Source organism: Choloepus didactylus, chromosome 5 (genome assembly GCF_015220235.1).
Source record: "Choloepus didactylus isolate mChoDid1 chromosome 5, mChoDid1.pri, whole genome shotgun sequence".
Lineage (NCBI taxonomy): Eukaryota > Metazoa > Chordata > Mammalia > Pilosa > Megalonychidae > Choloepus > Choloepus didactylus.
Genome location: NC_051311.1, coordinates 57,645,837 through 57,664,498, shown reverse-complemented (window position 1 = coordinate 57,664,498; position 18,662 = coordinate 57,645,837). Strand labels below are relative to the sequence as shown.

At 39.2% G+C, this 18,662-nt stretch overlaps 1 protein-coding gene across 2 annotated transcripts in view; it reads left to right on the top strand.

The window, feature by feature from the left end:
- The window catches only part of EXOC4 (exocyst complex component 4), a 953,704-nt gene that overhangs the window by 873,124 nt on the left and 61,918 nt on the right, over nt 1–18,662 (top strand). For both annotated transcript variants that reach the window (XM_037836132.1, XM_037836133.1), the window contains 2 exons: nt 161–302; nt 14,813–14,991. In XM_037836132.1, coding sequence (XP_037692060.1) covers nt 161–302; nt 14,813–14,991 — 321 coding nt within the window. The remainder of the gene's footprint in view (nt 1–160; nt 303–14,812; nt 14,992–18,662) is intronic.

Below are 18,662 nucleotides of genomic sequence, written 5' to 3'. Positions count from 1 at the left end.
CAGAAATAGTTTATCATGTCTTAGACTCCTAATGCTGCCAACACTAGCATTAGCCAATTGGCAAAACAACACGATGAGCAACAAAATAATATGCCATTTTAAACAACTCTGTAGGCATCTAGTGAAATTATTGGTGTTTTGTCCTCACCCCTTTTTTCAGTGCTGTCTCCCGGTCAAGAGAGCCACATGAACATGGATCTCCCACCAGTGTCAGAGCAGATCATGCAGACTCTGAGTGAACTTGCCAGATCTTTTCAGGATATGGCGGACCGCTGCCTGCTGGTCTTACATCTGGAAGTCAGGTATGACACAGCAACACACAGGATTTTGTGATTTACATGCACTGTGATTCATAAATCATTTGCTAATTTCTGAGGAGTAGCACCATATTTTTTTTTGCTTATTATTGCTCTTGTCCTTTTTCTGCACAGGAAACAATTTTTAGTGTTAGTCAGTCACTCTTAAAGTCTTTGAGCACATGCTATGTCATAAATGTGGTGAATAAGAGTTTACATGGCCTATGAAATCAGAAATGTTTGGATTTGAATGGCTATGTAAGCTGACTGTGTGATCTTAAGTCAGTTAATGTTACTAGCACTAAGTTTCCTCATCTTAAAAATAGAAACAATAATTCCTAACTTACAGAGCTTTTATAAATGAAATAATATATAATTAGCATAATGCTGGCCACATAGCAAGTACTCAAAATGTAGTAGCTTTGCAATTATGATTACTTCATTACGATTGATAGATTTTTTTAAGGTACTCTGCTAGTCAAGAAGCAAGACTACCAATGCAAGAGTCGTGATCCCTTCCTTTAAGGAACTTAAAATCCAATTTAAGAGATTAAGTTAAATAATAATTCAAAAAAATAGTTTCAGAGATGCTATATTCTTGGACTCTTGTTTCTTCTCCTGCAGTGCAGAATATTCTGATTGGCTTTAGAACGGGTGGTAATCAAAAGTTTTGTTTTGGAAGTGTTAAGTTTGAGATGCTTATTAACCATCTACAGTTTTGTGATGTCATATAGACGGTTATATCTTTGAAACTTCAGGATCAGGAAGTATATAGGAATGCATTTTCTTCCATGGGACATTATTAAAGCTGGTGGTGTATATTCCTTTCGTTTGAGGTCTTTACTTGATTTAGATTTTCAAAATGTGAAAACTCACAGGACTTGGGTTCATTGGTAAGCTTTTGGAATGAACTTGGCCTCCAGTTAGAACTGGGATATCTTTCAGGTGTACTCAGGCAAAGCCTGATTAGTAATGTATTGTTGATGGCACTTCTTTTGTATGTTGCTTGCTTTTTTCATTCTTCATTATCTTGTCCAATGAGTAAATTTATTGCTTCCGAGCACCTTGTGAGTGGCGCATGAGAAGTAGCATGCTGATTTGGAGTCTATTTTACCTAACAGTATTTCTGTTCTTATTTATTACATTAAGCTGTCCAGATAAAAGCTCTTCCTTTATGTTTTTTTTTCTGATTTGTTTTACGATAATTTTTAGATTTGCTTTCTATTTATTTACAAGCTGACAGTGAAATAGATCAGGTATTTTCTATGAATAAATAAATGGAATAGACTGAAGAAAGAAAATAAACCCCAGTAACATTCCGAGGCCCCATTACCTGGATTTTCACAGAAAAACAAAGAGAACACCAAGTTAATTACTATCGCAGAATTTATGCTATTGATTGTGTGGGAACAAGACGTGTTCTAAATCACGAATTATCTGCTTTTGTATTATAGTTAATTCCAAGTGGGATATTTTCAACACGTTTGAGTGCGATCTTTTAAATCCTTAACCTCTATTCTGCACTTTTCATTTTTGTACATCTTGGCAATATTATTCTGAACATGTTTTAGTCATTATTTGTTAACTTTACAAGAAACTCTACATTGCTAAAGCACCCATTGCTATATCTCTTCCAACATCACTTTGGAAAGATGAAGTGACACTTAAAACCAGAAGAAAGTAATTTGGGGGATGAATGACAAAAAAGACTCTGGATTTTAGAGTCCTGGGATGCAGTATTATCTTTCCTTGACTTTTACTGAAAACACTGAAAAATGTTTATTCTTTCTAGATTAAATTTCCTCATCTTATATAATATGACCTCAACATTCAGGTTGCTTTCTTATGAATGTACTCTTAGTTTGTCTTTTTTCTTTTCAATGTATGGTACATAAAATTAGGTAGAATACTCCATGAGTAGCTCAGATAGTGAATGTTGACACTCATTATTCTTTGTCACATTAGCAAACATTGCGGGGTAGCAGGGAAGTATGGCTTTTTGGTTTATAGTTGCTTATATAAATGAATAAGTAGATATCATCACCCAGAATGCATTACAATACAGCACAATAATGCTGTAAAGGAGGAGACTGCTAAGTGCTCCGGGTGATTGTTGAAGGTGGGAAACTAGCACCTGGAAGGTGGGAGCCAGGTGTGCCTTGTTCATTGTTGTGGCCCCAGAATCTGGAACAGTCTGGCTACATGTTAGGTGCTCATTAAAAACTTGATTGATTCTTGAGTATTAGCTTGTTTGAAACTGAACCCAGATAAAGTAAATGCTATTTCCTCAAACAAAACCTATTGAGCTTTAAAGAAAAATGAATTCTTTGGAGGTCTGTTTTCAGTGCATAGACACATGAATAAAAGTTACAGACTCTGTGTGGTCAACATCATCCTTGTCATCATATTCAGCTAATGTTTATTTGGTTCCCATCCTGGTGTAAAAAGAGAGTTAGAACCTAGGCTCTGCCCTCCAGAAGCTGGTTTGATAAAGACACTGTCTCCAGCACTTTTAGTCAACAAGCCCCTGTAATAAGAGACCACAGATTAAACAGACAAAAAAGTAATGGAAAACGCTAGCAAGAACTCCAGAACAATTTCAAATTTTGAAAATGTGACTTACTCCTCCAAATATTTTTAGATGCTGTTCCAGTTTGCTAATGTTGCCATTATGCAAAACAGCAGAAATGGATTGGCTTCTATAAAGGGGGTTTTATTTGGTTACAAATTCAAACTATGAAGGCCATGAAAATGTCCAAATTAAGACATCAACATAAGGATATCCTCATCGAAGGAAGGCTAATGGCGTCTGGGAAACCTGTGGCTGGTGTCTGCTGATCCCAGGTTGTGTTCCAGCTCTTCTCTCAGTTCTGTGCATTCTTCAAAATGTTGTTCTTGGGGCATTTTGTCCTCGCTTAGCTTCACCAGAGCAAAGTGTCAGCAAAAGTCTGCTTTCAATGGCCATCTCCAAAATGTCTTCCTTGGCTGCAGCACTGAGTTTCTTCTGTATGAGCTCTTATAGGGCTCCAGTGATTTAAGTACGACCCACGCTGAATGGGCGGGGCCATAACTCCATGGAAATAATCCAGAGTTATCGCCTACAGTTGGGTGAGTCACATCTCCATAGATACAACCCAATCCAAAGGTTCCAACCTAATCAAGACTAAATACATCTGCCCCCACAATACTGCATCAAAGAACATGGCGTTGTGGGGGACATAATACATCCGAACCGGTGGAGATCCAAAGCCCGTATTTCCCTTTAAAATGTTCTCAAATCCAGCAGGTTCTGCATTGAAGGATCCACCCAAAGAGCATTTGACATTTTACCAGTACTGCCACAGGTCACATTTGATCACCAAGCAGCCCCTTTACAAAGTTGGAAGCATATAAGTCAGATGACACCCCCACAAAATGAACAACATGATGGCATCATTAAAAATTGTTGAGGATTTGTTTTTTCTATTTGAACTTTAGAAGAAAAAATTTAAGTTGTTGTTTGAGTCTAAGATGCCAAAAATGTCACCTTTATCTGCTGATTTCTCTCACCATCAGGAGGGCTCTAAGTGAATTCAACAGCAACTACCTGTCACTGTTGGGATCCTAAGTGTGCACTTTCTAAAAATCAACCATCCTGCTGTGTAATCAGCAACGTTTGCAGGAAACCTTAATGCCAAAGTCATCGTAAGGTCAGCACCAACAAGCTAGTATATAAAAGACAAAAAACCCCAAAATACTTTATTTGAATTTGACATTCTCTGGTGACTATTGTAATTTCTTCTTTATCTCTAATCATTTCCTAACTAATCTCTCTGCTTCCAGCTGCTTCTCTTCTCTAGTATCTGTCTACCCTTCAGACTATGCCAGAGCCATCTTGCTAAACTCAAATCTGATTATATCATTTCACCTCTTAAAATCTTCCTAAGGCCCCAGTGGTTACAAAAATAAGTCCGAATTCCTTAGATGGCCTGCAAAGCCCATGGTGACCTGGCCCTGCCCATTTCCCAAGCCTCCCCTCGTGCCTCTGTTGTGTGATCTGTGTGCAGCCAAAAGGAACCACTGGTAATTCGTCAGAACAATCCTCAATTCACACCTTCATGCTTTGCACATGGTCTTCCCATTGTCTGGGGTCATAATGTCTATCATTTACTTTTAAAATACTTTAGCACAGATGGTTTGGTTTTACATGTGTGCTACTTAGTTTAAATTTCAACCACTGTAGCAATCAGTTGTGCTGACTGTGAACCCCACTTCAGGGTTGTTCAACTTTCATTTTATCTCGAAGGTCACATTCCAGAGGGGAATGAGACCAGGGCTCCCTTACTGGTATCTTTTTTTTTTTTTTTTAATTAAATTCAGTTTTATTGAAATATATTCACATAGCATACAAGCATCCATGGTGTACAATCAGCTGTTCACAGTACCATCACATAGTTATGCATTCATCACCCCAATCTATTTTTGAACATCCTCCCCATATCAGAATCAGAATAAGAGTAAAAAACAAAAATAAAAAAAAAAACACCCAAATCATCCCCCCCATCCCACCCTACTTTTCATTCAGTCCTTGTCCACATCTTTCCACCCATCCATCCATACACTAGATAAAGGGAGTGTGATCCACAAGGCCCTCACAATCACACTGTCACTCCTTGTAAGCCACATTGCATACAACCGTCTTCAGGAGTCCAGACTACCGCCTTACTGGTATCTTGATCAAAACAATACACTTTGCCAATTAGCAGATGAATGTCAGAAATGGGTTTTTAGTGGTGATTTTAGTTGTGACTTAGCAAGATAAATGTTAGGATGAGCACCCATCAGTGAAAACAAAGAGTAATCAAGATATTTTGATTACCTTGGATGAACAAGTTATAAGAATAGAGCACACCTGTACAAAACTTAGCTCAAAATGGAGCATAGTACTAAATGTAAAATCTAAAAATTATAAAACTTCTATAAGAAAATATAGGAGAAAATCTTGGTGACCTCATTTAGCAAAGACTTCTTAAGTGCAACCCTAAGCACACCACACATAAAAGAAAAAGATTAATTGGTCTTCATCAAAATTAAAAACCATTCTTTGAAAGACATTGTTAAGAAGATGAAAAGGTAAGCAAAATACTAGGAGAAAATATTTGCAAAACTCATATCTGATAAAGGACTTTATTCAGAATACCTAGAATATATAAATGCCTCTCAAAACTCAATAATAGGAAAACAAACTTCTCAGTAAAAAAAATTAAGCAAACAATGCGAACAGCTTTGCTGCTGGCTCCTTCTCCCCAAGTGCCACTCTGGCAGCCCTGCACTTGCTCGGAGCTCATCTCCCACCAGCTGGCATCGTGATGCTCTGCCGGGGCATCATCAGCCATGATACGTTCTCTGACATTTACAAGATCTGGGAGACCGTGGACTGGCAGTACCTGGAGGTGGAGGTGAAGATGGTCAGTAGGACAGGGGGTAACATGGCTGACTTGCTTATTGGACAAGTGCCTCCATGAAGGCCCAAGGGTGAATAATCGTCACTGGTGTTGATATTGCCATGAACCATCACTTGCAGGAAACCAGCTTCACAAAAGACGCCTACAAGAAATACATCGAAGATTACATGAAATCAATCAAAGGCAAACTTGAAGAACTCAGACCAGAAAGAGTAAAATATTTTATGGCAGGGGCTACAAAACAAGTCAAACACATCCTTGATAATTTGGTAGACGACCAGTTCTGTATTGGTGAAAACATGAATCCACATGGCATGGTTGCTCTCCTGGACTACCATGAGGATAGTGTGAACCTCAAATATGATTTTTCTTTAAGGATGGTTTAGAAATGGAGAAACGTTAACAAACTTGGCAATTAGTTTGGATCTATCACCTATCGTCATAACTGCCTGTTGCTTTCATCCACAAAACACCAAGACTTTGACAATTGGGACCAATATCATCTTGAACTCTTCATGTATTTTGACCTTGATTTATTTGGAACAGAGGCATTGTTTTTTGAGGGAAAAAAAAAGATATGTCATGTAGGTTCTCTAAAAATAAAAATGCATTTAAACGCAGAAAAAAAAAAAGATGTGAATAGACATTTCACCAGAGATACAGATGGTAGATAAGCACATGAAAATATACTCAACATCATTAGTCATTAGGAAAATGCAAATTAAAACCACAGTGGGAAACAGTGGTATAATACATCTGTTAGGATGGCTAAAATTTAAGAAACAAACAAAAACCAATAGCATTAAGTGCTGGTGAGGATATAGAACAACTGTAACCCTTGTATACTGCTGGTGGAAAAGCAAAATGGTCTAGCCCTTCTCAGAAAACATTTTGGCAGTTTCTTATAAAATTAAACATTTACCATATAACAAGCAATCCCATTTCTAGGTACTTACTTACAATATAATGAAAACTTATATTCACACAAAAACCTGTTACATTAAATGTTTATAGCAGCTTTGTTCAAAAGCACCCAAAACTGGAAACAATCCAATATCTTTTTTTTCCTTCTCCAGCACTTGTATCTTTCTATTTTTTTCTTTTTTTTTTTTTTAGTTACAGTCTCTAGTTTATGTTGATTGCATCCCTCCCTCAATGCCTCCCCATTTTTAACACCTTGCAAGGTTGACATTTGCTTGTTCTCCCTCATAAAGAACATATTTGTACATTTTATCACAATTGTTGAACACTCTAGATTTCACCAAGTTACACAGTCCCAGTCTTTATCTTTCCTCCTTTCTTCTGGTATCTCACATGCTCCCAACCTTTCTCTCTCAACCGTACTCATAGTTATCTTTGTTCAGTGTACTTACATTGTTGTGCTACCATCTCCCAAAATTGTATTCCAAACCACGCACTCCTGTCTTCTATCACTCTGTAGTGCTCCCTTTAGTGTTTCCTGTAGGGCGGGTGTCTTGTTCACAAAGTCTCTTATTGTCTGTTTGTCAGAAAATATTTTGAGCTCTCCCTCATATTTGAAGGACAGCTTTGCTGGATACAGGATTCTTGGTTGGCGGTTTTTCTCTTTCAGTATCTTAAATATATCACACCACTTCCTTCTTGCCTCCATGGTTTCTGCTGAGAGATCCGCACGTAGTCTTATTAAGCTTCCTTTGTATGTGATGGATCGCTTTTCTCTTGCTGCTTTCAGGATTCTCTCTTTGTCTTTGACATTTGATAATCTGATTATTAAGTGTCTTGGCGTAAGCCTATTCAGATCTCTTCTGTTTGGAGTATGCTGTGCTTCTTGGATCTGTAATTTTATGTCTTTCATAAGAGATGAGAAATTTTCATTAATTATTTCCTCTATTATTGCTTCTGCCCCTTTTCCCTTGTCTTCTCCTTTTGGGACACCAATGATACGTACATTCTTGTACTTTGTTTCATCTTTAAGTTCCTGGAGACGTTGCTCATATTTTTTCATTCTTTTCTCCATCTGCTCCTTGGCATGTAGGCTTTCAGGTGTTTTGTTCTCCAGTTCCTGAGTGTTTTCTTCTGCCTCTTGAGATCTGCTGTTGTATGTTTCCATTGTGTCTTTCATCTCTTGTGTTGTGCCTTTCATTTCCATAGATTCTACTAGTTGTTTTTTTTGAACTTTCGATTTCTGCCTTATATATGCCCAGTGTTTCCTTTACAGCCTCTATATCTTTTGCAATATCTTTTCTAAACTTTTTGAATTGATTTAGCATTAGTTGTTTAAATACCTGTATCTCAGTTGAAGTGTACATTTGTTCCTTTGACTGGGCATAACTTTGTTTTTCTTAGTGTAGGTTGTAATTTTCTGTTGTCTAGGCATGGTTTCCTTGGTTATCCAAATCAGGTTTTCCCAGACCAGAACAGGCTCAGGTCCCAAAGGGAAGAAATATTCAGTATCTGGTTTCCCTGAGGGTGTGTCTTAGAAAATTCTCCACCCTGCAATGCCTCAGGTCACTGTGCTTTTCTGCCCAGCAGGTGATGCCTGTTAGCCTGTAATTCTTGACTGGTGTGAGGAGGTATGGCCGTGTTCCCCCAGGCTCTGGGGTCTGGTTCTGAATGGAAAGGGCCCCACCCCTTTCCTCTTAGAGAAGATAGACCCCCTAGGGGGAGGTCATTAGCATTTCAGTGGTCTCTCTCTCTGCTTGTGCTGCCTCCACCCTTCTCTGAGTCACAGCCCTGGAAACTGAAAATGGTTGGGGCTTTCTCCACTGAGCCAAAAAAAGAAACAGCTAGTCCCCTTCAGACCTAGTCCAAGGCAACCCTCCGGCTCTCCAAGGTCAGTCATCACCCAAAGCCTCTGTCTGTTTTCTGGGGATTCATACCTGTAGTGAGCAGTTCACACTTGCTACTTAAAACCCCAGTTGGAGCTCTGCTGAGCTATATTCGCTTGCTGGGAGAGAGCTTCTCTCTGGCACCATGAGGCTTTGCTGCTCGGGCTATGGGGGAGGTGTCTCGCGACTTGGATCCGCAGGTTTTACTTTCAGATTTTATGCTGTGATCTTGGGCATTCCTCCCAATTCAGGTGTGTGTATGATGAGTGGACAGTCTCGTTTGTCCCCCCGCAGTTATTCTGGATTATTTACTAGCTGTTCCTGGTTTTTTTTCAGTTGTTCCAGGGGTCTACTTAGCTTCCACTCCTCTCTATGAAGCCATCTTGCCCAAGCCCCCTCTGTTTATTTTTTAAACCATTTTATTCAAACACCATACAATCCATCCTAAGTGTACAATCAGTGGCTCCTAGTGTAATCACATAGATACGAATTCACCACCACAATCTATATGAAAACCTTTCCATTTCTTCTGCAAAGAAAGAAGAGGAAATAAAAAAAGAAGAAACAACAACAACAACAAGAATCCCATACCTCTCCCTTATATCCCCCTCCTATTGACATTTGGCTTTGGTAGGTTGCCTTTGTTATAATTAATGGAAGAATAGTACACTGTTACTGTTAGCTAGAGACCCTAGTTTGCATTAGCTGTATTTTTTCCACATACCATCCCATTTTTAACACCTTGCAATGGTGACATTCATTTGATTTCCCTCATGTAAAAATTTTCTTATATTTGTACATTTAATCATCATCCTTGTTCATTCCAGTTTTCACTACATTATACAGCCCCATTTTTTACCCTCCATCTTTCCTTCTGGTGTTATACAGGCCCCTAGCCCTCCGCTTTCAACCATACTCACACTCAGCTTTGTTCATTATATTTACAATACTGTGCTACCATCACACAGTATTGTGGTATTCATTTCTGAATCTTTATAGTCAATCTTGTCAAACCTTCTGTACTCCTTCAGCATCAAATGCCCAATCCCCACCCTCTTTCTATCTCCTGATAACCTATGTTCTCAACTTTAACTCTCAGTTTGCTTATTATAGTTAGTTCATATTTGTGAGACCATACTGTATTTGTCCTTTTGTTTCTGGCTTATTTCGCTCCACATAATGTCGTCAAGTTTCATCCATGTTGTTGCATGCTTCATGACTTTATTCCATCTTACAGCTGTATACTCTTCTATTTTGTGTAGGAGAGTTTGTTTATCCACTCGTCCATTGATGGATTGTTTCCATCTCTTGGAAATCATGAATAATGTTGCTATAAACATCAGTTTACAAATGTCCATCCATGTACCTGCTTTCAGTTCCTCTGAGTATATACCTAGTAATGGGATTGCTGGATCATACACCAATTCTAATACTTAGCTTCCTGAGGAACTGCCAAACTGCCTTCCAAAGCAGCTGTACCATTCTACATTCTCACCAGCAGTGAATAACTGTACCTCTTTTTCCATATCCTCTCCAGCTCTTGTAGTTTTCTGGTTTTTTGATAATGGCCTTTCTAGTAGGTATGAGATGATAACTCATTGTGGTTTTGATTTGCATTTCTCTAATAGCTCATAAAGTTGAGCATCTTTTCATATGCTTTTGATCCATTTGTATTTCCTCTTTGGAAAAGTGTCTATTCATGTCTTTTACCCATTTTATAATTGGGTTGTTTGTGTTTTTGTTGTTGAGTTGTAGGCTCTCTTTATATATTCTGGATATTAAACGTTCATCCAACATGTGGTTTGCAAATATTGTCTCCCATTGCATAGGCTGCCTTTTTACTTTCCTGAAAGAGTCCTTTGATGCACAAAAGTATTCTTTTTTCACCCTTTCACTTTCAACCTGTTTTTGTTCTTAGGTCTAAAGTGAGTCTCTTGTAGATAGCATATAGATGGATCCTATTTTTTAATCCATTCAGCTAGCCTATGTCTTTTTATTGGGGAGTTTAATGCATTAACATTTAATATTATTACTGTAAAGGCAGTACTTTCTTCAACCATTTTTTCTTTTAGTTTTATGTGTCATATCTTGTTTTATTTCCTCCCTCATTTTGTTCTTTTAGTTACCAGTACTGATAATCTGCATTTCTAAACTCTTCTCCAAACCTCTCTCCTGTGTTTTCCTATCTGCCTGTAGCCCCTTTAGTATTTCTTATAGAGCAGGTCTCTTGTTCATGAATTTTTTCAGTGTCTGTTTATCTGTAAATATTTTAAATGCTCTCTTATGTTTGAAGGATGGTTTTGATGGATATAGAATTCTTGGTTGGCAGTTTTTCTCTTTCGGTATCTTAAATATATCATACCACTGCCTTCTCACCTCCATGGTTTCTGCTAAGAAATCCACACTTGGTCTTATTGAGCTTCCTTTGTATGTGATGGATCACTTTTCTCTTGCTGCTTTCAGAATTCTCTCTGTCTTTGACATTTGACAGTCTGATTAGTAAGTGTCTTGGAGTAGGTCTATTTGAATATATTCTGTTTGGGGTATGGACCTATAATTTTATGTATTTCATAAGAGTGGGAAGCTTTCAGTGATTATTTCCTCCAACATTCTTTCTGCCCCCATTCCTTCTCTTCCTCTTCTGTGACACCCATAACATGTATACTCGTGCACTTAAAATTATCGTTAAATTCCCTGAGACCCTGCCCATATTTTTCCATTCTGTGTTGTGTGCAGATGTTCTGTGCTCTAGTTCACTAAGCCTATCTTCTGCCTCTTCAAATCTGCTGTTGTATGTCTCCATTGTGTTTTTCATCTCTTCTACTGTGTGTTTCATTCCCATAAGTTCTTCCATTTGTTTTTGTAAGTTTTCGAGTTTTTCTGTATGGTTACCCAGTGAGTTCTTCAGCTCTTTGCCACATTTTCCTTCAGTTCCTTGAATTGATTTAGAAGATTTGTTTGAACATCTTTAATTAGTTGTTTCAACTCTTGTATCTCATTTGAAGTGTTAGTTTGTTCCTTTGACTGGGCCATATCTTTGTGCTTCCTAGTATGACATGTGATCTTTTGCTTGTGTTGGCATCTGGTTTTCTTGATTAGTTTATTCTGGAGGTTGTTTTCTCTCTTTTGCCTACAAGGGTTTCTTTTTGGTTGGCTTTGTTCTTTCTCTGTTCTTTGACATTTGGTTCAACTTATTCTAGACCTCTAACATAGCTTCTGTTTAACTGATCAGAATTTTTCAGCTCTTGTTTTTCTGATTCTTGCCCTGCTTCATGGGACTTTTTTTTTTTTTTTTTTTTTTTTTTTTTTGAGATTGCCCTTTTTGTGTATGTGCAGTTATTTCACAACCAGGAAAAAGCTCTCTCTTCCCTCTTTCCACTCAGAGAATGTTGATCAGTGTTTGTTTTGTTTTGCTTTGTTTTCTGCTTCTAAATGTTTTTAACACTCCTTTTATTACCTCTAAGAACTTTTACCTGGAGATCTGGCTCTGAGAGGATGATTTCCCCAGATACGATCGACCCCAGTCAGATATTCCCATACAAGACAGGCCCAGGATGAAGAGGATGTAATCAGTATCAAGGTTTCCTGGGGATGAGACCCAGCAGGGTGCCAGTCTTTCTTGTGAAGCCTTTTAATTCTGTGCTTTACCTGTTGGGCCCAGCAGATGGCACTTGTCAGTCTGCTCCTCCCCACTGTAGTAGAGTATACTGTGCCTTAATTCTCAGCAGACCCTATCCCTGCCAGAGGCATGGTTGAAACAGAGGATGAAGCTGAAGGTGGGCTTAAATTGTTTCTGTTTTCCAGCTCCTGGGGTCTGAATTCTCTAAATAGCAGTCACCACCTCTGCTGGGCCTTGCCCCCTCCCCCTTTTGGGTTGGGGGACCCACTCTTCATCCCCCTGTTCCCTGCAGGCTAGAAAAGTTATAGGTCTCTCAACAGCCCCCCCATTACTCCCTGCTGGGAACATGCTTGAAATAGGCTGGGTTCCACTTTTTGTAGGTTGAAACTGCTGCTAATATCCCAACCCCTGGAGTCTAAAGTCTCTGAATGCAAGCCATCACTTGTGCTGGGCCCTGCCCCCCACCCCTTTTCTTGGGAAGGTATGCCCTTTAGACTCTATGTACCCCTTTTTGGGGGGGCACAGCTTTTCCGGTGTCCTGAGCTCAGCCAACTCCAAAAGCCTCTGTTTGTTTTTTTGTTTGTTTGTTTCTCTGTTTTGTCATCCCTGCCTCCTCTCCTTGCTGCTGAAGAGAGACCTCCTGGTTTCTTTCTAGTTTGCCTTGTAGTTTTATCTGTGCTTGGAGCTTGTATTCAGCAGTCTGAATTTATTAATCAAATCCACAATTGGAGCTTCATTAAGCTATCCTTCCCTTGCTTTTAGTAGAGAGGGCTTCTGTTTCCCATAGGGGAGAAACTCCAAATCAGCCTGCCATGCCAGTGGGGGAGGGACACCAGCCTCCACAACATGGAAGAATTTACTTACAATTCTGTGCTGTGTTCTGGGCCCTTTCACCATTCCAAGCTCAACCCAATGTATTTTGACTGATGAAATAAACTGTGGTACATCCATTCATACAATGGAAGACGACTCAGGAATAAAAAAGAATGAACAACAGCATGGATGTATCTCAAATGCTTTAGCAAAGTGAAAGAAGCTAGATTCAAAGGGCTACATGCTGCATGATTCCATTTACATGGCATTCTGGAAAAGGCAAGATAGTAGAGACAGGAAATAGATCAGTGGTTAACAGAAGGTTGGGGTGCAGGTAGGGATTGACTGTAAACGGGCATGAGGGAATTTTGGAAGGTTAGGGAATTGCCCTCTAAATTGATTATGGTGGTGATTATATGACAGTATACATTTGGCAAAATTCAGAGAATTATACACTAAAAAGGGTGAATTTGACTCTATGTAAATTCAATAAACTTAATTTTAAAAAATTAAGATAATAGCGAGGCCTATAGTTGCATCATTAGGGATAATGCCCAAGGCTTTTGCAGCCTTTGGATTAGAAATATTTCTTGTTACCTGATGCTAACTATATGAGTAACAGAGTCCTGCCTCTGGAATGTCATCATGGCTGCCAGCAGTGAACCTTTCAGGAAGAAAATAGCACCTAAAAGGAGAAAGAATTAGTACTTCATGGCACTTATAAAACTGGCTGTTTGAATTGTGCCTGCCAACGGTTAGTGTTTTGTTTTTAATGAAATATCTCTGCGTAGCAGAATTTGAACTGAAACTTGCTTTCTTTACAAACATAATAAAAAAGCTGAGGAGGAGTAGCCAACCCTCACCCACCTCAGACTTCTGCAGTTTGCCAACCTCTGCCAAAAAGAAGCTAAGAATTGTGCATGATCAGAGTGACTTGGGCCATTTCAGTATAGGGATGCTCTCCTCTCTCCAGCTCATTCTTATATGCCCCATGAGACTCAAGTCAGGAATCACCTCCTGTCATAAACCATTCCTGGCACCCCTCAGCAAACTTCCAAGGCACCCTGTGCATGCATGCATGCTTCTGAGTGAGCACTGTCCACTTTGGATTGGTTCTTCTTGGTTTGCCCCACTAGGCTGTGGAGTCTTATTTAAGGGCACAAACTGTGTCTTATATTCCCAGAGCCTAGCACAATTTCTAACATATCCATGGACATTCAGTAATTGTTTTAATTAAGTAACAAATTAAAAATAATAAATCAAATGTAGTGATGATGGTGATGACAGCCACTTGCCAAGGACTGTGCAACTCTCTCCACATGCAGAGGCTCCTCAGAGCATCCTGTGAGGTAGATAGTGTCATCATCTCCATTTCACAGATAAGAAAACAGAGGTATAGAGCGATAAAGGAATTTCCCTGAAGTCGTACAGCTGGTGAAGTAAGTGTTGGAACTGGAAGTCAAAGCCATGTAGCTTCATTCCAAAGACTACACTTTTAAGCTCTGTGAACTCTTTTGTTTTCCCTGCAGTGATATCTGTTGGAAAGTATGATGCTTTTTACATTATGCATTGAAGGGAATTTTAGAGTTCATGAATTCCTCACCCCCATTGTCTGGAGTCTACAAGCAAAGAACCCAAAAACTGACTTGTTCAAGGTCACTCAGTTGTCCTACAAAATAACTAAGATAATTTTCTGGTTATAAAGTGGAAGGGTACTTAATAACTTACAGAGCCACTGCTGCTTCATATATTTGGGTGCTCTGTCACAGGGTAATTATTTTCATCAAGAAGATTATTAATTTAACTGCCCTCCATGCTTTCTGTCTTTTACAGAGTTCACTGTTTCCACTATCTCATCCCTCTTGCAAAGGAGGGGAACTATGCGATTGTTGCTAATGTGGAAAGTATGGATTATGACCCTCTGGTGGTCAAACTCAACAAAGACATCAGTGCCATTGAAGAGGCCATGAGTGCCAGCCTTCAGCAGCACAAGTTCCAGTATATCTTTGAAGGTCAGACACTCCCTCTGCCTCTGGGAGTTTGGGAGGAAGGAAGGATGGACGTTTTCCTGATTTTCTGTCTTACTGAAGTTCAAAACTTAAAGAAAAGTGTTTTGTTTTTTGTTTTTTGTTTTCTTTTCTTTTCTCTGTATGACTAGGTAGAAAGCAAACCAGGTGCCATCTGCTTCTGGTTGATAAGGAGAGTTAATCCAAGATAAGGCAGATGGCAGCCTGGCTGCCTCCTTGACATGCCACTCGTGAGACTTGCATAAATGAGGGGAGTGGGCCATGAATTAACTCAAGAGGAGGTCATAGAGGGAGAAAACACACACACACACACAATGATGAGAGAACCTGAAAGATCCCTCATTGGCTTTAATTGTCTCTGGAAGGGGAAGTTTTCTCTCAGAGAATGTATTATCCTCTGAAAAGAACAGAAGCCTCTTACTAGCAGCAATTTTAGGAGGGCTGCACCCACAAAGGCCTCAGGGGCCAAACAGGGAAGCAAGGGTGTGAGAGACTGCACCGTCAAAAGCCATTCACTTTCAAGATCTTGAAAAATGAGATATCAGCCAAATAATTTTTCATGCTGATTCTGCCGATAGGATCCCTGTTAAGATTTCAAATTATACTTCCTTTTTAGTTGTTTTGAATTGTCTGTGTGTAGACCTAGGGTGCCAAGAGTATCTGTGTTCTCTCACAGAATTAAAACAGCATTATTTAAAAGAATTAAGAAGGTACATAACCAAAAGATTGTAACAACCTGAAGATGGGAAGGAAAATGCCAATGCCCACTTTATGAAACAATTTTCCAACAAAGTTGGGCTCAAAAAAGAATCCTAGTTTTTCCCTTAAATTATGTCATAAAGATGGAGATGTGTTCCAAAGGGAGATAACCCTAAAAGACTTCATCAAAAAATTTTAAGTGATTAAAGGATTAGAGATTAGCCAAGCCTCATGGCACAGTATGAATTTGGGACCTCAGTAGTATTCTGTAGCTTGGAGCTACAGTGTCCATCTGAGAATTCATTTTTCTTCTTACTACACAGAGGTTCCTCTTTGCTTTTGACTGTGGCTCTTCCAAGCCATGTTTCAACTTCCTAGTTCCCAGAGTTTTCCTCTAGTTTTGTCCAAACATGTAACGTCTAACCCTTCTGAGCAGCAACATCTTGAGATATAGGTACAGTCCTCTGACATAGAATAGATTCTAATTTTTAAAAAATTGTAAATTGGAGATTTCCTCTTTGAAAAACTAATTATTTCTCTGTGATATCACTTACTAAGTTCAAAAGCCATGATAATAAGATTTCTTAGCAGCATACCAGTGGACGGGGTGGGAGTAGTTGGGGTGGGGGTTAGGGAGAAGTGGAGTCTAGTGGCATGGTCTCAGTCTTCCCTGGTGACAAGAAGGAGTATTTTATCAATGAGATTGTTTAGAATTGCCAATGCATGGTGATAATACAAAGAATAAAATGCAGACCGACTTTTTTTTTTAATCTTCATTTTATTGAGATATATTCACATACCACGCAGTCATACAAAACAAATCGTACATTCGATTGTTCACAGTACCATTACATAGTTGTGCATTCATCACCTAAATCAATCCCTGATGCCTTCATTACCACACACACAAAAATAACAAGAATAATAATTAAAGTGAAAAAGAGCAATTAAAGTAAAAAAGAACACTGGGTGCCTTTGTCTGTTTGTTTGTTTGTTTGTTTCCTTCCCCTATTTTTCTACTCATCCATCCATAAACTAGAAAAAGGGGAGTGTGGTCCTTATGGCTTTCCCAATCCCATTGTCACCCCTCATAAGCTACATTTTTATACAACTGTCTTCGAGATTCATGGGTTCTGGGTTGTAGTTTGATAGTTTCAGGTATCCACCACCAGCTACCCCAATTCTTTAGAACCTAAAAAGGGTTGTCTAAATTGTGCGTAAGAGTGCCCCCCAGAGTGACCTCTCGGCTCCTTTTGGAATCTCTCTGCCACTGAAGTCTATTTCATTTCCATTCACATCCCTCTTTTGGTCAAGAAGATGTTCTCCATCCCACGATGCGGGGTTTACATTCCTCCCCGGGAGTCATATTCCACATTGCCAGGGAGATTCACTCCCCTAGGTGTCTGATCCCACATAGAGGGGAGGGCAGTGATTTCACCTGCCAAGTTGGCTTAGCTAGAGAGAGAGGGCCACATCTGAGCAACAAAGAGGCACTCGGGAGGAGGCTCTTAGGCACAATTATAGGGAGGCCTAGCCTCTCCTTTGGAACAACAGTCTTCCCAAGGGCAAATCCTGTGGTAGAGGGCTCAACCCATCAAACCACCAGGCAGACCAACTTTTAATTGGTTTTATCACTGTCTTTAAATTCTCTGCAAACGAAGCACCTTTATTGCTTACACCTGGGACAGACCACTCCCATTGTACCTCCATGTAACACCAATGTTTTTTGGGAGGGGAGATGTATGTACATGGATATTTTTCATGATGATCTGTAGGATTCCCACTCTTCTTTGTTACTTGTAGTGTTATAGTCTAATTTGATTTGATTATAATCCATTCACTATATTCTTTTATTTGCCCTCCTTGCTCTGAAAACTACCTTGTCACTATCTAACCACTTGTTCAGTTCTTGTATTTAAGTACATGATTTCATATCAGCTTTAAATTTGATGATTTCATTAGAAGAAACGAACAAAACTATACCCGAATTTATGGGCCCAGAAGAATTGTGCTAAAATTTGACACAAGATTTTTCATAAAAATAAATTGTCTAGCCGTAAATGTAGAATCCAACTATGTTTCTTTTCCTTTGAGTAAAAACTTTTCTTCCTTCAACTACTAACATGCACATGAGTTTGTAGTCTTGAAGCAATGTTGAATGAGTGTAGCTGAAGCAACAGAGACAGCATCCTCCCCTCCTTTTTCTCCCCTCATCCGAATCAAGAGAAAACTCCATTTTGAAGACAGGAAGCCATGGGACCTGAAGATGTGCCCTGAGCTCTGATATGAATCGGAGTCACTATGGAGGGACTATGATGTAAGCAGAGGAAAAATAACAAAAATAGTAGACACCCTGTGAACTAGTCAGGCTAGCTTTACATTTCTGAGCAAAGTGTCCCACTAGAGTCCAACTTTGCAAGAATAAAGGGAAAAAAGGAAGAGAAGTTACCTTAATTCCAAATATTTACAAGAAAAATCCAACTTTTAAAAATGGTCCACCCGCATGTGCCTCATTGTTTCAGACTAGCATTCTTCAGCTTAATTACATAGATATCCTGAATGAGACTTGTGAGTTTGTTGATGTACTGAACTGCCCCTTGCTGAATTTCATAGAACTTTGGATTTGAGAACAAAACACTTATGAGACCCAGGAAATGTCCTCAGGTGTCTCCTGGGACCTCAACGGTTAATGCACAATCTATCTTTCCTTTAGCCTTGGATTCTTGTTACATTCTCTCTGATGACTACTTTAGAAATATACTCCATTGCCAGTGTTGAGGTGTATTAACATTATTACCAAAGGCACAATTTCTTACTGTTTTATTTTGCTTAGGTTGCCATGAACTTTTGAGCCAAGAGTGTCCCCATTTGTCTTGTGGGAGGAAGTGGAAGGCCAAACAGGTCATTGTATTTACCTGTATTCTTCTTTGCTCCCCCAAAATATGTATAGGAATTCC